Source organism: Arctopsyche grandis, chromosome 7, assembly GCF_051622035.1.
Source record: "Arctopsyche grandis isolate Sample6627 chromosome 7, ASM5162203v2, whole genome shotgun sequence".
NCBI classification, from domain to species: domain Eukaryota; kingdom Metazoa; phylum Arthropoda; class Insecta; order Trichoptera; family Hydropsychidae; genus Arctopsyche; species Arctopsyche grandis.
The window spans coordinates 26973453-26998987 of NC_135361.1; the positions used below are offsets into that span (position 1 = coordinate 26973453).

General features: G+C 32.6%; 5 protein-coding genes across 6 annotated transcripts in view; all 5 read left to right on the plus strand.

The window, feature by feature from the left end:
* The window catches only part of LOC143914509 (uncharacterized), a 35585-nt gene extending 33961 nt beyond the window's left edge, over positions 1 to 1624 (plus strand). Inside the window, exons 2-4 of one of the 2 annotated variants that reach the window (XM_077434764.1) lie at positions 580 to 656; positions 759 to 911; positions 982 to 1623. In XM_077434764.1, coding sequence (XP_077290890.1) covers positions 599 to 656; positions 759 to 911; positions 982 to 1193 — 423 coding nt within the window. In that variant the 5' untranslated portion in view covers positions 580 to 598 and the 3' untranslated portion in view covers positions 1194 to 1623. Of the gene's footprint in view, positions 1 to 579; positions 657 to 758; positions 912 to 981 lie in introns of both variants that reach the window. The other variant, XM_077434762.1, reaches the window with a different exon arrangement.
* A 4167-nt stretch (positions 1625 to 5791) lies between these two features.
* LOC143914505 (uncharacterized) lies at positions 5792 to 8132 on the plus strand. Its single transcript, XM_077434759.1, has 3 exons — positions 5792 to 5993; positions 6062 to 6214; positions 7604 to 8132. The coding sequence occupies exons 1-3, from the start codon at positions 5864 to 5866 to the stop codon at positions 7807 to 7809; spliced, it is 489 nt and encodes a 162-aa protein (XP_077290885.1). The 5' UTR covers positions 5792 to 5863; the 3' UTR covers positions 7810 to 8132.
* Positions 8031 to 11002, plus strand: LOC143914501 (glutathione S-transferase-like). The gene is made up of 5 exons (XM_077434753.1): positions 8031 to 8132; positions 8379 to 8544; positions 8613 to 8780; positions 8854 to 8996; positions 10616 to 11002. Exons 2-5 carry the CDS (start codon positions 8400 to 8402, stop codon positions 10781 to 10783), a joined length of 624 nt encoding a protein of 207 aa, XP_077290879.1. The 5' UTR covers positions 8031 to 8132; positions 8379 to 8399; the 3' UTR covers positions 10784 to 11002.
* A 4677-nt stretch (positions 11003 to 15679) lies between these two features.
* Positions 15680 to 19648, plus strand: LOC143914500 (glutathione S-transferase-like). The gene is made up of 5 exons (XM_077434752.1): positions 15680 to 16030; positions 16364 to 16530; positions 16613 to 16780; positions 16855 to 16997; positions 19194 to 19648. Exons 2-5 carry the CDS (start codon positions 16386 to 16388, stop codon positions 19359 to 19361), a joined length of 624 nt encoding a protein of 207 aa, XP_077290878.1. The 5' UTR covers positions 15680 to 16030; positions 16364 to 16385; the 3' UTR covers positions 19362 to 19648.
* Positions 19649 to 21703: 2055 nt separating this feature from the next.
* LOC143914502 (glutathione S-transferase-like) lies at positions 21704 to 25287 on the plus strand. The gene is made up of 5 exons (XM_077434754.1): positions 21704 to 21806; positions 23213 to 23365; positions 24484 to 24651; positions 24732 to 24874; positions 24952 to 25287. The coding sequence occupies exons 2-5, from the start codon at positions 23230 to 23232 to the stop codon at positions 25117 to 25119; spliced, it is 615 nt and encodes a 204-aa protein (XP_077290880.1). The 5' UTR covers positions 21704 to 21806; positions 23213 to 23229; the 3' UTR covers positions 25120 to 25287.
* Positions 25288 to 25535: the final 248 nt, after the last annotated feature.

The window sequence follows — 25535 nt, forward strand, 5'->3', positions numbered from 1 at the left end:
TTTTTATAGGAGCTAGGAGCCGCCAAACACGAAAAAAGTCCAGCGTGCTTATTTAACGGTCGATTTTAAAAAAAATACGCGCATAGTTGCACAGAAAATATCTTTTTCATAACGATGATGAAATTTTTTTAAAAATTGGTCCAGTTTCGGAGGAGAAAATAGGAGAATACGAAACCTCGATTTTGTCAATTTAAAATACGTTTTATCTGGTCGAAGCGCAACTGTCGCATTCACTCAATATATATATTGATATATATTGTGCAACTGTCGCATTCACTCAATATATGTATTGACATATTATACTATACATAATGATTAATGTGGGTACTAGACTGAGTCTTTGTTTATAAATTGTAACTTATGTAAATATTAAATTATTAAATTATTAAATTGTAACTTATAAATTAAATTTAATAAGTTATTAAATTGTAACTTATAAATTATAACAAATGCTTGCATTAATATTGATGTAATTCCTATTTTTAAACTTTAAGACTTTAACACCGTCCTAAAATACATACATATTTACAGTTATCATAATAAAATAAAATTAACTAACACTTACTACATTAATTTCAGGTAAACATACAGCAAAATAATGATTTATCAAACTGTAATTTTAGCAGTTTTACTCTCCATCTTTTTGACACCATCAGGTATTTATCACATTTTTAGTAACATGTATAAACCACATCGTACCAGTATCAAAGTAAATATGTATGTACATATTTCATGACAATTTTTTCGAAATGTTACAGTAGATGGGATTCTGTGCTTCCAATGCAATAGCGTCAACAATTCCCAGTGCGTGAATTTGGAACATTACGCAAAAGGAAGGTTTATAGTGCCTCAGCCTTGCCAAGTAATAGAAAATGAAAATGAACCATTCTGCAGGAAAACCGTATTGACAAGTGAGAAAAACCTAAACTATTACTATTACTCACTGAGAATGTTTGTAAATAAAACTGATTATTTTTCCAGTTTTGGACAAAACCAAACAAATCGACACTAGGGTGATTAGAAGTTGCGGATACATTAAATATAAAAGGGAATGCTACAAAACAGATAATGATGGTCATCAGGAGAAAGTGTGCCAATGCTTTGACGACAGTTGTAACTCATCGCCATCCCTGCATTCGTATATTGTGTTAACGATTGTGTCGTTTACTTTATGTTTAATATTATCGCCATAAAAGCTTTTCTCAAATTGATGTTTGTGCGTCTTTTAATAGAAATGTAAATTGAATTTATAAAATTGCCCAAATAAATAGTCATTTAATCATTAAAACTTTAACCAAAAGGTTTGTTTCGCCTTTTTCACATTTCAAAAAGATTTGCAGGAAATTATTTGTAGAAAGAAAGGTTTGATTAGGTTAGGCTAAAATAGCCCTAATATGTGTATAATATATGTGTGTTTGTGTGCAGAATTTTCAGCCTTTATTTCAACGCTAAGCATACTTAATTCGAATAATAATATTTATTATTAAAAATGTCATGAATATTCGGGAGAATTGATATATTTGTACTTATATATTTAAGTTAAGTGTATGTACATATATATGTATTTATAATTAATATTCACATTTATTGTAATGAATAAATCTACAACTAATTTTATTTTTTAAAAACCTTTTAATTATTTTTTAATATCCTTTTAACCTTTTGACAAAATTATTATTATTATTTAGTATGTACATACATATTTATTTTATTTTTTTAAATATTAGCCACAGTGACATTACAGAGTACTCTAACACGTCACTGTGGCCATTCACACAATCATAACATCATAATTTATTTATTTATTTATTTAATAGTTTTGGACCATTGTGGCATTACAGGAAGAACCTAATGCGCCACAATGGCCTACATTTGAAAAAGATATAAAAACAAGTATACTGTAAATAAAGGAAAAAAGCAAAAGCAGAAAACATGGTAAAATAAAATAATAAAAAAAAGTAACAAAAGGAAAATAATACCTCATTCAGAGAGAAAAAAAAAAATAACAAAAGTGTAAAAATTAAAAATAAAATCCATAAATCCCATTCTTTGTTTACACTGAGCAAAATTAAAATAGTATATAAAAATGTACAAAAGAGAAAGAAAAAATAAAATAAAATAAAACAAAATATGAATAAAAAATAAAATCACAGCGAGGTCCAAATGGAAGAGAGTAGATTAAGATTCCACTCGTTCATCACATTCAAATTAAGAAAGTAATGATGAGCGTAGGTTACCAGATAAATATGTTAAGATAATATCCGACAATCTACGCTCCCCAAGGTGGAAAATATCACATTCAGGGACAGCAGCAACGATTTCATTGAGAAGTCGAATAGCTCTTGGAATAGGAGCCATTCGAAAAAGAACTGTGCGAGCAGCAGGTACAACCATTAAATGATGATGTCTACCACGCACATAATTATTAGGGACATAAAGTCCCAACTGTTCCAGCAACAACGGGCATGACGTATTACCACGCAATAGCTGGAGAACGAAACGAATTAACGAGAAGTTTCTCCGAAGGTCAAGGGAATTATACCCAAGCAAGCAGAGAGTAGTTTGCTTCATGCGGATTCCACACAATTGCATTATACTCTAGCTTACTTCTAACAAGCGAGTTGAAAAGCAAGCGAGAAGACAAGGGGTTGGAGAATAATCTAGCATATCTCAAGACAAATCCAAGTCGACGAAAGGAAACGTCAGCTATTGTCTTGATGTGGTTGTGAAAGGTGAATTGAGGATCAAAAGTGATACCCAAGTCGACCATTGATTCCACGCGCTTCAACAATACGGATCCAATGGAATATCCGTGACAATAGAGCGAATTCGCACGTCCATAACTCATAATAGCACATTTACTAGTATTCAGTTCAAGCCCTAAACTGGAACTGAACTCTAAAACAGCGTTAATATCAGCTTGAAGGAGAGAGGCTTGCCTCTCATCCTTAACAGCAAAGAATAGTTTAACGTCGTCAGCAAACAATAGACATGAAGCATTGCGTAGTACTTTTGGGAGGTTATTAATGACTATTGTAAATAGTAAAGGGCCTAAGGTGGACCCCTGAGTTACACCAGATCGCGTAAAAAATGAAGGAGATTCATAAATACCATATCTAACAAATTGCTTCCTATCACTAAGATAAGAAGCAAAGAGTTTAAGAAGACGTGGAGAAAAGCCCACTTCAGCTAATCTGATCATAAGAGCGTCATTGTTGACAAGATCAAATGCTTTTCGAAAGTCAAAGTAGGCTACATCAACTTGTTGTCCACGGTCAACTTTAGACATGGTATAATATGAAAAGCAGGCAAGATTAGTGGTAGTGGAACGACATGGTGAAAAACCATGCTGCTCATCACACAACAATCTTTTGAACTGCAAAAGAATCAAACGGTGAAGGATATTATAGAAAATTTTGGGAATAGCCGAGATGATAGCAATAGGTCTGTAATTTTCAACCTCATTTTTAGAGCCACTTTTATGAATGGGAATGACTCTAGATAATTTCCATTTTTCAGGATAATTACCAGAACCCAGAATAAGGTTAAAAATAAACTGAAGAGGCTCTAAGAGTGAATTACAGCATGCCTTTAATACGTCAGGGGGCGCACCGTCAGGCCCAACAGACCCTTTCAGCTTCAAAATTGCTATCCTAACATCTCCAAGCGAGACCCGCGGAATGTCTATAACAACACCTTCAGTACCAATTTGGGAAGCCAAATTAGCATCAAGGGATGGTGATCTCTGATCAAATACAGAGCTAAAAAACTAGCAAAAGCTTTAGCGATCTCAGGACCGACACAACTTTTATTATTAAATGAGAACGAATGCTCAAGGCCATGTGAAATATGCTTACTCTTAATAAATCTGAAAAAGTGGTGAGGATTACTTGCGATAGCACTCTCCATCTCTTTGAGATAGAGGGTATAACGCTCACTCACACCACGTTTTACGATCTTCCTAAGAATCCGAAATTTCTCATAGTCACGAAATGATTGGCTACGTTTCCATCTTCTATGAGACAACCATTTTGCACGAACATCAGTTATAAGTTTGGACCCAAACCACGGTGGAAAAACCCGACGATGTAGTTCTAAATTAGGATAACTGATGAACCGAGGAACATAACTGTCAAAAATATTATATAGTGTGTTATACAAAAATTCAACAGCATCACCAGTATTCATGAGGTACATTTGGCGCCAGTCCATAGAACGAACCTCATTATAATTCAGAATCAACGCGAGCAAAATTCCATCGTGATGAAGGAACCCCAACAGATGAACAAGCTAAAACAGGTCTCACAGAAGACAAAAACAGAAGCTCAATTTGTAATGCATCATGATATAGGTCTTCAGGGATGATCGCAGTTCCTTTTGGGCATAGGATCATCGTTGCTGACACATTGGATTCATTCACCAACATAATAATAATAACCTTAATCTTAATAATATGCACGGAGTCACTATTGAGGGCACATTATCAGTTTCGCTTCTCTTGTTTGAACAGGGCCAAATCAAAGGGGCAGAAAACTGGCACGCCATTTTTTTTTGATAATAAAATTGAAAACAGAATTTTTGGTTTTCTTGAAAATTTTAACGTCAACTTAATTTTTCTACCTACCCAATACTGGTTGTAAACTATTATAATTTGCGAGGAACGCAAGAAGTCGACTGTATAATATCAACGACTCACGAATAGAACTTGCCAAACAATTAAGGGAGGAATCATACAGCGTGGGATGCGGGCCGTGGTTTTTTTTTAGATAGCTTTAAACATATAGAAAAACGGCATACGCGGTACCATACCTGGTACAAACGAAACATTTGAGCTGTTTCGTTGACATCTATAGTAGTGTTTATCCTTGCTTGGCAGTGATATATACCAAAACGACCCTATGGACCATTTTCGGTAAAATTTTATATACATACATATACATACACATACACATAGATACAATCAAAGTTTTAATAGTTACTGATTCCAGTTTTTATGTACAGTATAAATTTTCATAGTTAGGGCGCAATCACACAGCGTGATATGCAGTATGTGGTACGGTTCGGTGATTATTGGTCACAAAGCGCTCCCCCAAAAGTCACTAAAATTTCTATAACGGAACATCTGACAGCCGAAAAGTCCATCATACTAACGATTAATATCATACTAACGAAAACTCGAGTGCCAAATATTCCACATTCACCGTTTTCATAGCGAAATTACAACTTCCGTAGGTACTAGTGGTTACTTGGAATTGCATTTTAATAAATGGAAGAATTAATTACAATTTAATTAAATTAAAATTAATCAGCAAAAACCAGAACACTTTTTTTTTAAATATTTTTTAATATTTTATTGTTATATAAATAATTTTATATCATATTGTAAAAATTCTACTTAATTGTTATATTATATTGTAAAAGTTAAAAATTCAATATAAAATGGAATGAGAGATAGTTTCTAAATTTAATTAAATATGATGTCTTTTTTAAAATACATATGTACATATGTTCCACAATTGCAAATTTTATTTTATTCATGTTTTTTAATATATTTTTTTCAACGTGTAAGTTTTCTAAAATTTATTTTTAAAATATAAAAAGGGGGAAGGGGGGGGGGGAGGAATGCTGAAAACCAATCTGCCTAGGAGCATCATATACCCTCGGGCCGGGCCTGTGTATGTACTAAACATATAATTAGTTTTGTTACATCGTTCTTATTCCTATCAAAAATCGTATAATTTATTTTCTTTTATATGTATACTTATATACATATGTACATAGCAACAACTAGTTTCGACGAATCATTTGTTTGAATTTCTTTATACTTGTTTTTAAGTAATGTCGCCATCAATTACTGTTCCTAATGACTTTGTATAAATTCGTTAACATTGTCACGTTGCAGACCAGTCAGTATTTAAATTTACCGTGGGTAATAATGTTGTCGAAATCAATCATAATATTAGTGGTATTCGCCATCATTGGCGATTACACTGGTAAATATTTATACGTATAAAATTCAATCACATTATGAAGTATTTTAACGAGAAACATTTTTTTGTAGTTGAAGGTATACATTGCTATCAATGTAACAGTGTCAATAATTCCCAGTGTGAAAATTTGGAAAATTACGGTCCTGAAAAAACGATACTTCCTACATCTTGTGAAGTTGTACAAGATCATCCGGAATCATTCTGCAGGAAAACTGTTCTATACCGTAAGTCACGCAGTAATAAATACTGCGGGAAAGAAAATAGCAATTATATGAATGTTATGATTAGGGTGACCATATTTCCCAAAACGTAAAACGGGACGCTCCGCAAAGAAATTGTTCTATATAAAATATATAAAAAAAATATTTTGTACGTCCAAAAATTTTAAAAGTTTTGCCTTAAATAGTCATAAATATTGTCAAGGAATTATTTTTTTCTTCAGAATGTACAATTCTTGTGTAAAAGGAAATTATTATAGAAACGGGATTAGAAAAAATGAATATAATATGCTGTTAAAAATGATTTTTTTTGATTTTTAAATGCTTTTTATTATTACGAAATTATGTTCACAATACATCTTATATCTATTTTAATAGCTGCTGATCTACTGATCATTTTCTATTTTACAATTTAATTTAATTTGGTTAGTAATCTTAGTATTATATTATTCTAATGTTAATCTACAGCATAATAGGAAAAAGAGTTCAAAAACCTATTTACAATCCTTATAAATGCTCATAATACATCTAATACATAATATTAATTAAAGACTCACTAAAGTCAATCACCTAAAAAAATGTTCATGCGCTGCAGGCTGATTTTTTCTGGAACGTTTAAAATCAACAGATAAAATAGAAAAAAATTCGCCAATATTATACATTCTTGATTTCTTTTAATTGCAAAAATTATGTGTAGCTGAAAATTTTGATTTATTTTCTTAATTAGTATACTTTTCATCAGAACGTGCATTTCTTTAAAATAAGAAAATTAAACGAGATAAAAAATTAAATATAATATAACATTGTATTTTATTGATTATGACGAAAGTCATATCACAGCGCGATTTCTCTTTCAGAACATGTAAAATTAATCTTTTAAAAAATTGTTTAAATGTTACTTTAAAATGAATTGATATTAATATAATATTTTTTGTAACAAACTAATTTGTAAGAATATGAAATTAAAAACAATCTAACAAATCAAATAACTTTATGAAAAACGACGAGACGACCGCAAAATACATAAAAACCGGGACATATGGTTACTCTAGTCATAATATAATATTTTTTTGTGACATAACATAACATAATATTTATTGATGCTACTTACCTACTATTGAGTTTTTAGTGCATGATCATAATATGATGTTTATATCCATCATTGCATTGTTTTACTGCTAAAGCCATCAACGATAAACATAATCCCATGTACAAATGTGCATATATTTTTCTTTAATAATAATTTGATTATTTTAAGAGTGTCCCATTTTTTCATTCACATTCAATGATGAAATGATAGACGATTGCTTGTCTATTGAAGCTTTTTTTAACAAAAAAATACCGTTTTTTAAATAAATGAACATATAAAATCATACTTTTTTGTTATTTTTTCAGTTCTGCAAAGGAATAGCGTTATAGAGAGCAGAATTATAAGGAGTTGTGGATATTTAAAGTACAAGAAAGATTGTTATAAAGTCGAAAATGACGACCACTCCGAATATATTTGTCAATGTTTCGAAGACGGTTGTAATACTTCAACGACCACACATCCAAGTGTTATTTTGATACTGTCAATTTTAGGACTATACACGATACAATGAAATAAATATAACTTAACTGACCTTGTTATGTGATTAGTCTAATTTGAGTCGAAATTAATAATAAAATCGAATTCGATGCTACCAAAATACAGAAAATGACATTTAGTTCCATGAAATGACACTTTCATTGAAAGAAATGAAAGCTAAAATTAACATTAAAAACCCTGAAGTTATTTTCCTTAGCAACTGAGAAGTTGTTATCTCAAATGTTTATTTTATCCGTACGATAAGTTCATTTCGTTCGTGTATATATGTAAATTTGACTTCAGTCCAATTTTGGAAACCGACTACGTTGGTTGTATGCAAATTCATTTCTTAATTTGGTTAGTAGACTTTATTTAAGTATGTATTGTAATTCATTGATTTCAATGTAAAATAATTAGTGGTTGTTACTAATAAAGAAATGTGAATTAATACGTATGCATATTTTTCTTAATCACTTTGCATTTGGCGTTCGAATGTTCGAATATGTATATTCAAGGTTATCCAGAAGTGCAATCTGTTTACTAATTATAATGTAAAATTAATTCAGCTATTATGTTCTTGACTGGAAGCTTGTTTCTTTTTAGAGAAAATCTCCATTTATAGAAATGGCTGAAGGTAAACCAAAATACGTACTTTCGTACTTCAATGTCAAAGCACTTGCAGAACCCATACGTTTGTTGCTATCGTATGGAAATATAGACTTTGAAGACAGGCGTATATCTAAAGAAGACTGGCCGAAATTCAAAGCTTGTAAGAATTTTGTTAGTAAGTAGTAAGAAAATTATGCTTTCGAAAATTTAATCAAATGCAATTTTTAGCAATGCCCAACGGCCAGATGCCAGTATTGCAAATTGGAAATAAAACGACGTTCCAACATTTGGCCATTTGTCGTTATTTGGGAAAGCAATTTGGTTTGGCTGGCAGTAATGATTGGGAAGCGTTTGAAATCGACATGGCTGTAGATACTATTACCGATTTGAGAACGAGTATGATTTTATTTATTTCTTTATATGAACTAACCATAGTATTTTGGCTAAATTTTATATCGCGTGCTTGCAGAAGCCGTCGTCGTATTTTATGAACCGAATGAAAGTATCAAGGAAACGAAGTACGTTCAATTACTATCCGAAACAATTCCAAATATTTTGAAAAAACTCGAAGAAATGGCCGCCGTCAATAAAGGTCATATGGCTCTAGGAAAGGTATGCTTTATCATGTTTATAATATCGCCATTCTGTGTGTGTCTGTCTGAGATAACGCTCGCCGTACCATAATAGGCGTTTCGATTCGACATACATATATGTATATGTACGTCACAGCTAAACCACTGCCAAAACATATATATAAATATAATAACAAAAGAAAAAAACTTCTATATATACTTTTTGTTACCAATGTGTCCTCTAGGAAAATAGATGGCGCTAAGTCTCTGAGCGTTTACCTCCATCTATTGAAAATTTATTCAAATGATTAATTAATTTTTCTATTGGTGTTTTATATTGTTTACATGTAGGTAGGTAGGTAGTATCATTTTTTCTTTAAATCTAATACATAATTTCGAAAGAGACTTTGTTTGTATATATAATATGTTTATAAGTAATTTTGGTTGGGATTCGTAAACAAGTCAAAATTTTTATGACGACATGGGGACGAGAGGCGGCGGGGGTGAAGGCCCCCTGGGCGCCGGGGGGGCCATCGGATTCTGGAGATAAATTGGTTGGGAACAATTGATTGGTTCTATGACGACGAGTCGATTTTTTTTTCGATTCAAATATAGCCATGTTTAAGCTGTTTATATTATAAATACTGAGCGAAGCCGGGTAAAAAAACTAGTTAAATATAAATATTAAATTAAATATATTTGAAAGGTATTTGAAAAAATTCGACCATGTACGAATCGAACACAAAACCGACACATTTCTTTTAATTTAATAACTTAATATGCCAACACCCATGCGATGATATTTTATCAGGTACAACACTAGTATATATGCAATAGTGCTATTCTGTGTGTCTGTGTATCTGCGTATCGGCGATAACGCTCGTCGTACTATAATAATCGTTTCGATTCGACATGCATATTATACATGTTTGCTTGGTATGAATGAGAATATTTTAAGTTGGCCGTCCTGGCGTCGCTTTGCGCGTCACTCGGGCAATGGTCGAGCCCGAAGCGAACACATTAAACGAGTTGTGTAAAGACTTTGACTTATATTCACACATTCATGGGTCCCATATACATATATACGTCACAGCTAAAATATTGCCAACAATATGTACAAAATAAAAAAAACTCCTATACATAAGTAAACTGTTTGATACCAATGTTTCCTCTATGGAAATTAGTATCTGAGCATTTGGCGCCATCTATTGAAAATTTATTTAATTAATTAATTTTTCTATTGGTTTTTTATATTGTTTATATGTAAGTAGGTAGGTAGTTTTTACCATTTTTTTTTCATATGAAACAATCAAATATAAATATTAAATTAAATGTATTTAAAAGGTATTTGAAAAAAATTCGACCTTGTGCGGATCATTTCACATTTCATTTAATTTGTTTTTATTTAAACCCTTAATATTAATATTCCAACACCCATGCGATGATATTTCATCGGGTACAACACTAGTGTTTTATAATATAAATAGCACTACACGGCAAAATATATAGCTATATGTACATATCATAAAATGTTTTATCATACGAAAATTACGTATTAAAATTATTAATGCGACCAAACTTTATTATAAATCTTTTTGAAAATACGTGTTATTTTATCGTTCTTTTTTGTCTTTGAACTAATTTTAATATTGTTGACAGTTGACATGGGCCGACTTCTTGCTCGCTGGTCTGATAGACTATATGAATCTGATTTGCCGCCAAGATCTGACAGCAAACTGTCCAAATTTGAAAGCTGCAATAAACAGTGTGACATCCTTGCCTGCCAGCAAAGCATGGAATGCTAAAGCGCCTAAAACTGATATGTAAAATTAGGTGAGATACTCAGGGTAAAAATGTCTCTACAGTGGTGCTTTTGTTCACTACTAATTGATATGGATATATGTATATACATATGTATGTGTATATTTTTAGTTAAAATGGTTAATAATTATACATTGTCGACTGTAGCGTCTCCCTAAAAACCATTTATTATTGTTGTCACAAAATATATTTTACTGTCATTCATCAATAAAGTGAATTTTATCAAAAAAAATCTCGAGTTTGAATTTTCGCATGATCATAAAACATCATATATCGTTACTACGTACATAGATAAAGTAAAAATGAATAAAACCATTTTCACATACCTATTAACCACTTAATCGCCACGCGTTAAGCACACTTGAATTAAGTCGACAAAGATACACAGTAGAACGAAACACTTCAACATTTACCTCGCATATTGTTTTACTATCTTCATAGTTATCTTTACTCCACATTGTTGTTTGAGATGAAAAAATCGTTGGTATGATAGCGTGGCGTTCATTGTTCCAATGTTGTAAATGCATTGTTAAAGGTTTGCCGAACCTTTTTTACAAACTATTTACAACAATTGAACAATGAGTGGCGCGCTTTGGGTCCGCACTCTAATGATAATTTTGTATCATGTATGTATTTGTATACATAAAAGTCAGTGATAAAATTGATTTCAGTTCAAATCCGGAAACTAACCAAGTTGGTTACTTATAGATTCCTTTTGTTACGGGGACGAGAAGGAGATGGTGTACAAATATTATAGTCACAGTTTTTTATAAGATCTTCTTTAATAGTAGTAAGTATACACGAGATTAATGTACAAGTTTGTATTACACGTTACTAGTTAGGCAGTTTAATCACAAGTGCCTTGTAAGACTTTAATATTTTGATCGTAAGTCACTAGTTACACTGTCTAATCGCAATTTATTAGTAAGAGTGTTTGATCGCAAGTGCTAGTTACACTGTTCAATCGCAAGTTACTAGTTAGAGTGTTTGATCGCAAGTGATCAGTTAGAGTGTTTGATCGCAAGTGATCTTCTATATGTTTAACATCAGTATATATTCAATAGAGGTAACAATTTGGACCAATCATAGTTCGTGAGAAAATAATATTTTTAGGAGGGAACTCGAGTCGTTAAAACAATATCTTAAGACTTTAATACTTTGACCCTTGAGTGTATCGAGAAATGGTTTACATACAATTAGTTACACAATTAGTTACGCAGGTTTAAAAGGGTTTTTGAGGGAATACGATTCGAGTCGAGTCGTGTGAAAAATGCTGGTAAAACTATAAAATTAATTAAAGACAATATTTTTGCATATGTATCCCTTGAGGTCGGATACACAATTCGTCGTGCGGATTAAGAAGGGTTTTGATATTTGGGAGAAACATAATTTGTCACGCTAATGGCGTCGGAATAAGAAATAAAGTTATTTAAAAACGATATTTTTAGTGTTAACATATGTGTCTTGAATGTATCGAGAAATGGTTGAGTAGATGCACAGAATTCGTCACGCAGATAGCATTGAGTCGTGAGAAAAATGCAACTAAAACAATAAAGATTTTGGAAATCTCATAAATAACATTAAAGGAAAATATCAATTAAGCGTGCGTTCAAAGAATCAAGATAACAAGCGGGAATAAAGAGTAATATAAGTACATACATAGGTTGTAAGATATTCACAACATAACACTTTCTTAATCTGGTTAATGTACATTATTGAATATATTCTTAAATTAAATTTTAAGTAAATATACATTTATATTCACACTATTCCAAAACATGCCATGGCAACTGCCATGCCTTAGTTTAGGAATAGTGTGAATTTAGAAAACAATAAGAATTTAATGAAATAATATGATTGTTATGTTATGTTACTTTTGAGTAGCATAAACTAGGCCAGAAATAGAATCGCTGCAATAAAGCTATTTTGTTTTGTTAAATGGTATTCCTTGGGTAAAATTCTTAGAAATTGTTCGATCTGTGGAGCGAATTGTTAGAAAGTTCCACCTCATTTTTTTATTTACAACTGAAATGGTAGTTTGTTTATTGCTTCCTTTCGTAGAATTAGCGCAACGGAAAATACAACTGCAAGAAGATTTACTTGTAGTGAAAGTCAACGATGGTATTCCCACTCTTAATCTGCACGTGTATTAAACGGTTACCTGACAACTCGTTCACAGATTTTCCGTAAACCGAGGATGCGCTCCAGGCATATGTTATCGGTGAACAGACGGTTTGTGAAAGAGATGGCTGCATACGTAATGGCATAGTAAACGAGATCTTGGTGAACAGACGGGGTGAGAAAGAGATGGCCGTATACGTAATGACTGGAGCGCATCCTCGGTTTACAGAAAATATGTGAACGAGTTGTCGTGTCACCGTATTAAACACGTGCATTTTTTTTCTAAAATTTCTTTTAATTTGCAAGTTCGTGAACAGTTTTCGTATCAGTTCGTTTTGTGGCGTGAAGGATACAGACCTGAAGAGAAGACGCTCGAGCAAATTGTACTCATCAATTTGTTCACCATAAAATCACAGCTAATTTTATTTTCGGTAAGTAAACTTTATTTTAACTAAAAAATAATGATCGTCATTGTTATGTAAAAAACATTATTGAAAACTAATAACCTGTATAATATCGTTTATCAAGAGTACTATTAATATTAATTTTATATTAAATATTAGTAATTAAACGTAAGTTAATTAAATAACATTTCTTTATTTTATTTAGTATACTGTTAACTCTCGATTATCCGGTTTTCGGATTACCGTGCACGATAAAATTCTATTTTTTAATATTAATTTCAAATTTTGGTCTGGCACGCCTTGAAAATCTGAAATGACGTCCCTGACCTGAACATTCTAGCTTGGAATGCTCGTGGACTTAAGAATAAGATTGACGAATTAGACTCTGCGATCGGTGAGTACTGTGTTGACATTTTGAAGGTTGATATATTAAAAAGTATTAGAAGGATGTTAGATGAATTGGGATGGTTGAGTATTAGTAATAGTTTAAAGCTAAGCACATTATCGTTTGTTTATAAGTTAGATCATGAGTTATTACCCGATTATTTTAAGGATTATAGAATAAGAAATAGAGATATTCATAGTCATTATACTAGAGGTAAGAATAATTTAGTTGTAGGTAGAGTAAGAAAAAGAAAGACAATTTGGCAAATATCAAGAAATCCAGTATTGAAAACATTAATAAATAAGCTCACATATCAAATTAAAATTAGAATCAAAGAAATCAAAAATGAAGCTTAGTCTAAAAAAATTGAAAAAATTAAGCTCAGTTGATGGCTCTCTATGGAAATTAGCTAAAGCGATTCGCAGGACAAAAAACTCGATTCCTCCATTAGATGATGCAGGAATCATAGTGACGCGTGATTGCGACAAAGCAGAACTATTATCAAAATCTTTCCAAAAACATCACACACTCACACAACATTACAATCACATACCAACGCATAATAAAGTCAACCGGTCCATTAAAATCATCACAAAAACCCCCACTAACAGTACTAAAAATATAAAATTGGTGCATCCATGTGGAATCCAAAATATACTACGTAATTTAAAAAATAAAAAGGCACCTGGGTGAGATTCAATAGATAACATCATAATCAAACAAATACCATTTAAAGCTTTAGTCTCATTATCTAAAATATTCAACGCATGTTTACTCACCGGGTATTTCCCAGAATACTGGAAAACAGCCAACGTAATTCCCATACCTAAGCCCGACAAAAGCCCAAAAATCTCGGCCAATTATCGACCCATTAGCTTACTTTGCACGCTTTCAAAAATTCTAGAAAAAATAATCTACACTCGTTTACTTAAAGTCGTAAATAAGAAATTAATAAATTAATAATTTGGATTTCGTACTGGACATTCCACGACCCAACAACTAACAAGACTAACTGAAAACGTGACGAAGAACTTTAATATGAAGAGAAGTGCCGGAATGGTATGTCTCGACATAGAAAAGGCTTTCGACACGGTTTGGCACGATGGACTCATTCATAAGTTCCTTATTAACAAAATACCAAACTACCTAATTTTCATCATCAAATCGTACCTAATTCGTAGAAAGCTAGTGGTTAGCGTAAATAATGAATTATCGTCTCCAAAAATAATCGCAGCTGGCGTTCCGCAGGGGAGCTTGCTTGGCCCACTCTTGTTCTCCATATATATAAATGACATACCTATTCCAAAAAACTGTCACATAGCCCTATATGCAGAAAATCCCTTCTGGATAAAGTCTGAAATGGCAGTCAGTAATAAAATATTTAGGAGTAACGTTCGATAAAAGAATGAGATGTGCAGTGTGGTCTAGTGGTAAGTGTTGTATTCTATCGTGCTATAGGTTACGAGTTCGCTTCCCGCTGGAGTCTCATTACTGGCCAGACCTTGGTTTGACGAGGTCGGTTGTTTCATATCAGAATTTGTCGATTTTTCTGATTTGAAACGATTCCTGTGAAATTGGCATTATTATCCAATGTTCTGTTGCGAAATAACCTAGAGTTAATATTATTATCTCTTAGGTTTCGCCAGATTTTCTCCATAGATGTCTCTACGGATGAATATTAAGTATTGTTACATTAATAAGTTATTCATTGTTATTTATCGTACGATGTTTGTAATATCTGACCATATGTAGATGTCAGATATTGTTCAGATTTACATGTATTAATCAATATGTGAACCAGGAAGGCGCATTTGGGGTTTACCTGTTAAGCCTTCCTGGTATATGTTTGTATAAAAATATGTATGAATGTAAAATAAAATAAAATAGTGATATTTATTTAATTATCGTCATTCGTATTTATAAAGATGGATATGTGAAGATTTGATTAAAATATGTATTTTAAAGTAGCTTCCATGACATTAGTTAGATTATGTAGTTTTGCTGTGTCATTTAAGATTTTATCAATTTGTTGCACAACAGCCTGTTCAATTTGATATACATATGTATTGAATAAAAGATAATTTTCGGCAATCTATTAAGCACACTTAATATGTAGATAATAAGTCAACAAATATAGTAGAACATAACACTTCAACATTTACCTCGCATGTTGTTTTACTATCTAGTTATCTTTACTCCACACCATTTTTTGGTGAAAAAATCGTTGGTATGATAAAGTTTGTATCATGCATTTGTATAAATAAAAGTCGGTGATAAAATTGATTTCAGTTCAAATTCGGAAACGAACCAAGTTGGTTACTTATAGATTCATTTCTTAATCTGGTTAGTGTACATTATTGCATATATTCTTAAATTAAATTTTAAATAAATATAAATTTATTATCTTAATTCAGTAATTATTTTTTGTATAAACTAATAAGTTATTAATGTTATATTATATTCTACGATTTTTATTAATATTTTTTACTATATGTTTTATTTATAATTTTGTATTCGATTACTCAGTAATCATTACCGTGTGTTCATTATATGTACATTCATATATGTATTCTTAAACCCACGAAGATATGTAATTTGAAGGTCGTTCACTAGTTGTGTCCAAATTATGAAAATTTGATTATACTATTTTATTGTTGATTAGAAGTATTGTTTTAGTGAAAAATCTCCAAATATAAAAATGGCCGAAAGTAAACCAAAATACGTACTTTCATACTTCAACATCAAAGCACTTGCAGAACCTATACGCTTTTTGCTAGCATATGGAAATATAGATTTTGAAGACAGGCGTATATCTAGAGAAGATTGGCCAAAAATCAAAGCTAGTATGAATTTCCTTTTTTGTTCATCGAATTTATTTTAATTATCCATACATTGGCAAAAGTTTTAATCAAATGCAATTTTTAGCCATGCCCAACGCCCAGATGCCAGTACTGCAAATTGGAAGTAAAACAACGTTCCAACATTTGGCCATTTGTCGTTATTTGGGAAAGCAATTTGGCTTGGCTGGCAGTAATGATTGGGAAGCGTTTGAAATCGACATGGCTGCAGATACTATTTCCGATTTGAGAACGAGTATGGCTTTTTTATTTATTTAATGAACAAACCATAATATGTATATTAATTTATTTTATATTGCATACTTGCAGAATCCGCAATCGTATTTTATGAACCGAATGAAAGCATCAAGGAAACGAAGTACGTTCAATTATTATCTGAAGTAATTCCAACTATTCTAAAAAATCTAGAAGAAATGGCTGCCGCTAACAAAGGTCACATGGCTCTAGGAAAGGTATAGTTTATAATATTAACAATAAAAACTAAAAATACAGCAATAGCATTGAAAAATCACTACTACATATGTACATATATACCGATGCGGTACAAACGATCGACTAGCGCCAGACAGACTGAACCACAGATTAACGACACGTGTACCTTATGCGTGCGCACTGCTCGCACTTACACTAAGCGAAATCTACCCGAAGTCCCGACATACCTACCCTGTATACGTTCTGTGCTTCTGATACTTAAGTTCAGAATTTTGCCTTATTAAACTCGCCAGAAAGATCCAACTCAATTTTAATAATTACCATTTTAATAATTGCATCTGATGTGCAATCTATCATTCGTGAAGTCGAGAATTGTGTTTAAAGCAGCCATCCAGTTAATCTGTGGTTCAGTCTGTCTGGCGCTTGTCAATCGTTTGCACCAAACCCCATGTACATATATATAGGTTTTTCATTCCAAATTGACCCTTTTTCATTCCAAATTGAGCCATGTTCATTTTAAATTGAAACTTTTTCATTTCAAAATAAACTTTTTTCATTTCAAATTGACCCCTTTTCAATGTTAATTTGAAATGAAAAAGTTTTAATTTGAAATGAAAAAGTGTCAATTTAAAATGAAAAAGGATGAATTTGAAATGAAAAAGGGTCAATTTTGAATGAAAAACCTACATATATAACACATGTTTGATCACATTATGTAAGTCAAAAGATATTATTAAAAGCTTACATACAGTCCCTGACCAGAATATTACGCCACCCCTCTCGAGATGCGTTTGGGTAAATTTGTCACGGTCGTAAATAACTCATTATGGGAACTTTTGGCCTCATTTTTTTTGTGATCTTATCCTTAAATGCAACTCTATTCACTAGCAAAAAATATCGGTGGATTATCCCTCAAAAGGTCTTCAAAAACAAAAGAAAGATGTTTGAAATCGGTTTGCGTCTGAATTTTGTTCAATATTGACGTGCGTTTCCGTTAAAATCATTTATTATTTTGTGAAAAGCACTGTGTTTTTTTCTCTTTTACTGCAACTTTATCATATTTCTAAGGTAAGTTGGTATTTAATATCTCGAAATTTTACTTTGTTTTATGATTTAAATTACTTGTAAAACTTTTATTGGATTTTTTTAGATGGGTAGAAAATCAGATCTTTCTAAAGAAAAAATTGCAAGCATTACATCATTATTAAATACAGGAAAGTTTTCTCAAAACAAAATCGCGACAATGGAGGGTTTTAGTAGGGCGTCTATTAGAAAAATAAAACAAAATCTGGAGACTGATTGCGACCCCAAACTCAATCGGCGAGCTAATAGTGGTACTAAAAAAAAATTTGGCCCTCGTGTGGATCGAAAAATCGCCAGGCTTGTTTCCAAAAATCGATTCAATACAAAAAAAAATATTCAACAACAATTAAAGGACGAAAACGTGAAATATCTACGTCAACAGTACGACGTCGTTTGGTCAAATATTAATCACATATTAATGATTTTGTAAATTTAGTCTAATTTCATAATTATTTTTTTTCATATTAAATTACCAGTTTCCAATCATCCAGAGAGAAGTGTTGATGCTGTCTGGCCCAATTTAAACGAGATTTTCGCATTATTTTGGTCAACATTGGCTTCTTTGCAGGTCGCCGTACTTTCAATCCAGCTTGGACCAAACGACGTCGTACTGTTGACGTAGATATTTCACGTTTTCGTCCGTGAATAGAGTTGCATTTAAGGATAAGATCACAAAAAAAATGAGGCCAAAAGTTCCCATAATGAGTTATTTATGACCGTGACAAATTTACCCAAACGCATCTCGAGAGGGGTGGCGTAATATTCTGGTCAGGGACTGTATGTACTTTTGACAAATAGCAACCAAATTAACACCCGGCGTGTACCACCGGTGGCCACGCGGATAGTGCTATAGCAGACTATAATTTTACGGTTCCAATTCATTGAGCACCCCAACACTAAAATCCTTATAAAATTCTTAAGATTTAGGGACAACTCATTATATAAAGTGATTAAATGACGTCACGCGTAATTGGGTGCCGATACGCGTGGCAGTGCCACCACATGGGCCAAAGTATGAAATCATGCGCCGGGCTGAATGTGTTAATATATCTAAACTACAATATAAATATTTTAAAAGAGGTGTCGTTTCTTCTACTGATTTATCATTTAACTAATTCAAATATTGTTAACAGATGACATGGGCTGATTTCTTGCTAGCTGGTCTGATAGAGTATTTGAATCTGCTTTGCCGCCAAGACTTGATCGCCAACTGTCCAAATTTGAAGGCTGCTGTAAACAGTGTGACGTCTTTGCCTGCCATCAAAGCATGGAACGCGAAAGCACCCAAGCCCGACATGTAAAATAAGATTAAACTTGTTGGAAGAACACTACAATCAATGCATATGTACTTGGGTTTTAAAGAAAAAAAATATGAACGCGGTCAAATTACTGAAAATGTTTTATACTTTCGGTACTAATTGATAGCAACATATATTGTTGTAGTTTATAATTATACACCGCACATCAATTGTGGCGTTCCCCTAAGTGATTCCCATTATTAATTCCATTGAATGTATTTGATTGTGATTTGTTATTTAATTGTATTAAAGAAAACGTAAAATAAAGCCATTTTTTTTATTACATACCTCCTTTACGTTTCACTTACGATTACAATTCAAGAAAAAGTTTGCCTCTTATCCGATCGTTTTCATACTTTACCATATTGCTCATTTTGGTCATCAATATAAGTAAATGAAGCTTCCGCCATTACGATAGAGATAAAATATCGTATAAGAAGCATTTCATTAATCATTAATTTTATACATAGATGGCGGTAGTAATAAAAAAATATTGGTGTTTTTATTCAAAATAATAATTTTATATACAAATTAAGGTCTGTTCATACCTAGTCGGCACGAACCGACTTCAGCAGGTATCCGGCCGTACGAAAAGTATTCTTTGGTACATTTTGTATGGGTATGTTCATTTCAACCGTCACGTTTACGCCACGGCAGGCTTACAACAGTACCCGACATTTCCTGTTCATACCTTACAGCAACATCCGTCAACGTATCGTATATGTCTTTTTGGCCATCGTGGAGATATACACGCGAATTACGTGCCATGAGTCTGCCGCTTTGCTGTTTTGGACCAATTATCGATAGTGACAGTTGACAGCTGTTCAATCTTTAGACATGGTTTTGGCGCTGACAATGACTTTTTGACAATGCTTCCTTAAATTTTGTAGATTTTTTGGTGATTGGTATCAGTTCATACGGAAATATTTAAAAAAAATTTGTCCATCATCCACAAGTTTCTTATACAGTGTCCAAAACTCTCCTTCGGTTTTTCTATTTTTTAACATGGGATGCACATCAAAACGCCTCCGTGTCTTTTATTGCCTTCTTGAGCTTCTTCTTCCAACAACAACGCGATTATACATAATTTTTCATTCGATAAACGCCCAAACATTTTTGCTCACTTGTATTCTGACGCGTAGCTACGAATGCACGTGTATGTATTCATATTGTAAGTACTCGACAATACGACGTAAGCAACGTATCGTTATGGCCTGTAATGTATAAGTAAGCCGATTTTGCCTTGCACTCGGCCAAAGTGCTGTAAACGTGACGTGACCGCGACGTGTAGGTAGATATGAATAGAAATGTAATAAAATGACATATTTGAAACGGAGTCGTGCAGTGCTGAAGTCGTGCAGTGCTGTTTAGTATGAACAGACCTTTATACAAGAGGTATGATTTAAAAAACTTTTTTAAATCATACCTCTCTTTTTTTTTTCTTCATATGTTTATGACGGGTCTACGTGACGAGACAGAATGTTAAATTACAGAAAACACAAATATCGGAAGGCAAAGATCGAAAATCGAAAGATCTCAAGTCGAAAGATCAAAAAAAAAAAGGTGCATTATAAACGGTACATACTCACTTAATTTGCACGAGCAGGATACAACAGAAACAAGAGGAACATGCTTTTCCTCCCGTATTCTGCGCGCGCACATTAATACGGGAGGAAAAGCCTGTTCCTCTTGTTCCTGTTGTATCCTGCTCGCGCAAATTAAGTGAGTATGTACCGTTTACCATGCACCCTTTTTTATCTATCGACTTAAGATCTTTCGATTTTTGATCTTTGCCTTCCGATATTTGCGTTTTCGGGCGTTTCACATTCGGGCCCGTGGGGTAGACCCCATACAGTATATTATATATGCATATGTACATATGTATGCGCATATCTATAGAAATCCGTTATCGATGATTATTACGAGTATTTCACATGCATATCTCGTCCAAATGAGAACAAGTTTATCTCTTCTATTATATATTGTTACTTCTATTATATATACCGTTAACCATGCACCATTTTTTTTTTTGATCTTTCGACTTAAGATCTTTCGATTTTCGATCTTTGCCTTCCGATATTTGCGTTTTCTGTAATTTAACATGCTGTCTCGTCACGGAGACCGGTTTATGACATACATACATATATTCAGGGGCGCACTTATGAGTTTGCCTGCCTGTGTGCTAATATATTTTAGCTGTCTCCCCCAATCTGGATTATGATTTTCAATAATCATAAAATTAGTTAACAGAAAATAATTTTATTTATAGGAATAATTACATATATATTCAGTCTTAATTAATTATATTAATTGTACAATTGAAAAATGTTGCCAGTCATATACATGCCAGTCGTATGAAGAATTTTTTAGAGTGGCATCACATCGTCCGGCTTTAGCCACTTTGGCGCATTCCACACTAGCCGGCATCTGCGTGAGAGCATCCAAAAGGTTTGACTCGTTTTACGTTATAATTACCCCGAATATTAGCATCAGATTGAACAGGGACCACATTTTATTGGATCTGCAGCTTAATGGCGACTCAAAATCGTCCAAACTTCGAAATTTCGACCGGCGATTTATATATTATTTCTTAATTAGTATGGGAGTGGGCGTGTTCTATTGAACCCATATATTTCCTGTTATGTACTTTCAATTTGAGGACTTGGGTTTCTCAAAGCGTGCTCACTTTCAGGATAGTCTTTAATATAATAAATATGTATATTCGGTTCGATTTGGGTGAGTACTCTGAGTATGAAGGTACGACGTGACCTTGGAATTGAGATTGCGCAATATTACATACCGGTTATTTCCTATGGTGTAAGTTTTCTTTTTTTTTTAATATGGAAGATAAGAAACGAATATGATGAGAATTTAATTTGAAAACGAGTATATGTATTCTGACGCTCCGATTGCATTCTCATTAGAATCTGTCAGCACCAGTAGGTACCATACTTTTTTGAGTTTCTGTCTAATTCAACGGTATTAAACTTTTTTCAAAGGCTTTCATATTCACCAGAAAGCTCATTGATCAATTGAAATCGTTGACCAATATATATAGGTTTTTCATTCCAAATTGACTCTTTTTCATTTCAAATGGAAAAATGTATAATTTAAAACGAAGAAGGGTCATTATGAAATGAAAAAGGGTAAATTTAAAATGAAAAAGGGTCAATTTGGAATGAAAAACCTGTATAAGTCATTGGCTACGTCCACACTACCGATATCTACACCTGATATTCTCGAATTTTCCATATCCAGTTCCCATATTGCAACCTGTGGTTGCTATTTATGAACTGGTTATGGAAAAATTCGCAAATATCAGGTGTAGATATCGGTAGTGTGGACGTAGCCGTTGATAAAATTTGTTACTATATTAAATTGGACGGGAAACTCTTCAATTCCAAGTCAACATTAACATTTTCTATAGTTAAAGTATCTGTAATAAATTTTCTTTTGTCTTAAAACTACTTAAAATCTATCAGGTAATACATTTTTGTGTTAAAATTGTATTTGTTGCCTAAAAGATGTAATTTATCATTTGAAATGTTCCCGTGTGCTATATTTCGTCGACGTGTCACAGGTTAACTACTAGTGCTGTGAACAAACTCGCAGACAGTATATATTATTGAATTAAAATACTATTCAAAGTGAGTCAAACGACGAAGGCCACTGCTCAAATTATTCAATTCATAATGCAAACTTGAATTAGTACGAATCAAAAGTCGCACGTTTAGTGTAACAATAATATAATTTCCGAGCGTGTGACTTTACCCGTGCTGGTATTTTTAGTTTCGTTCGTGATAAGACTGTTTCTGGTCAAACATCTTTATCACATATCATTGTAAATGTTTCAGAGACTCACAGTATCAACATGGCACCAAAATACACCGTATCTTACTTCCCCATCAAGGCATTGGCAGAGCCAATCCGTCTCCTCTTGTCTTACGGAAAAATTGAATTTGAAGATAATCGCATCTCGTCCGAGGAATGGCCCAAATACAAGGATTGTAAGTTTTGATATCAGATATTTAAAAAATTAAACGCTTAATAACTTGAAAATGGAATCTTTATTGAAAAATAATAACTTCATAGGTTAGCATTAATCCCACAAACTTAGATAATGTGGTAAACTCATCTCATCATCACATATTAAGATTGTCTTGAAACACTTGTTAACTCTTTGCCCGTGGCAATAAATATAGCGAACAAGCCCTGTACGCGGCACCTTTTTCGCGAATTTGGCAATCGAGTTTTCGACCTTAAATACAGATTTTAATATTTACTCAAGTAACCATATATGTTAATTAACACATAAAGTATTATTTTAAATAATAAAATACATAATATATCTCGTAGTTTTGGCTTAATTGTCAAATAATCATTCTTCATACAATTGAGACGTATGATCGTCATTGTTCAACAGACGTGACGTCACATAAACGAGGTTTCAGTATGGTTCCACAAAAAACTAATTTTTACTGGTATATATTCATTTTAAGCAAATTGAATAGATGGCATTCAACTCTCAGTAATATATTCAACCAATTTTGAACCTTAAAACAGTTGAAATATGTGCATATAAGGCTCAAAATCCCGTGCAAAGTTCAGAAATTCTATGGAAGACAGCCGCGCTGCATACTTGTCGCTCAAAGTTTCCATAGAAGACGGCCGCGGGCAAACGATTAAGAGTCTCGGTGATTACAACAAAATGTATATACCCTTCGGGTATAAACACAGATTACCTAAACACAATCTGCTTTAGATCGTCGACTTTGGAAAGTCTTTAGTTAATATTATGTATAAGATATATTATGAGCATTTATAAGAATTGCAAATAGGTTTTTGAGCTCTTTTTCCTATTATGCTGTTGTACATTAACATTAGAATAATATAATACTTTAATTACTAACAGAAATAAAATAAAATTGTGAAACATAAAATGATCAATAGATCAGTAGCTATTAAAATATATATAAGATGCACTGTGAACATAATTTAGTATTAATAAAAAGCATTTAAAAATCAAGATTGTCCTGATAATGCTGTACTATACCGTCTAATTGTTTCTGTCGTATTTATGTGTGTGTATTCGATATCTATTTAAGTTTCTTTGAATTAATTTTAGCTATGCCGATGGGACAAATGCCCACTCTTCAAATCGACGATAAAGTTTACTATCAAAGCAATGCTATATGCCGTTACCTGGCCAAGCAAATGGGTTTGGCCGGTGCTAACGATTTGGAAGCCATGGAAATCGATATCGCCGTCGACAGTATTCATGATTTCAGACTAAGTAAATAACAACTGAATATTTGTTCTTGAAACATATAAATTTTTATCATATTACTGAAACTATTGTTATTAATTTTGTAGAAGTTGGACCTGCTCACTACGAAACTGATGAAACTTTGAAGGCAAAGAAATATGAAGAACTCACAGCTGAAACCATTCCATTCTTCTTGAAGAAATTGGAAGCCAGGGCTGCCGCCAATAATGGATATATGGCACTTGGAAAGGTATATTGGGATCTAATTAGATTAATAACTATTGTTATATAGAGCAGTAATTTTATTTAAATGTTAACGTTTTGCAGTTGACTTGGGCTGATTTCATTTTGACCGGAATCGCCGGGTATCTGAAGCTCATCTGCCACCAAGACATCTTCGCCGAAAATCCGAATTTGAAATCTGTCGTTGACAAAGTGCTAGCCCTTCCCGCCATTGAAGCTTGGTATGCCAAGTCACCAAAATGCGACTTTTAAAACACTGCTGGATTAAGATCATATTTCAAGTGTTAATATTACAATAAATAATGTAATATTATATATTTTTTATTAATAGCATTTGTCATTTTATTTTTATTAATGCATATACGTATATGAACAGTCATGTTCGTCATATAAATGGAACAATAAATACATTTTTGTAGTATGTTGACTTTTTATTCGCACAAATAAGGTGTCGCCTATTTTTTATATTATTATTTCAAATTAATTTGACACCGCACTTGGATGGAATGTATGTACATACAAACGTAAGTATTGAAAATGCTACGAACGAGTTTTGTAAATCATGTCTATCAAAGCATACAACTGTACTCGAGCATATGTATTAACAGTTGGTCATGGTCTTATTTTAAATAAATGATGTATACAAACAAGACAAGATACGCTTATTG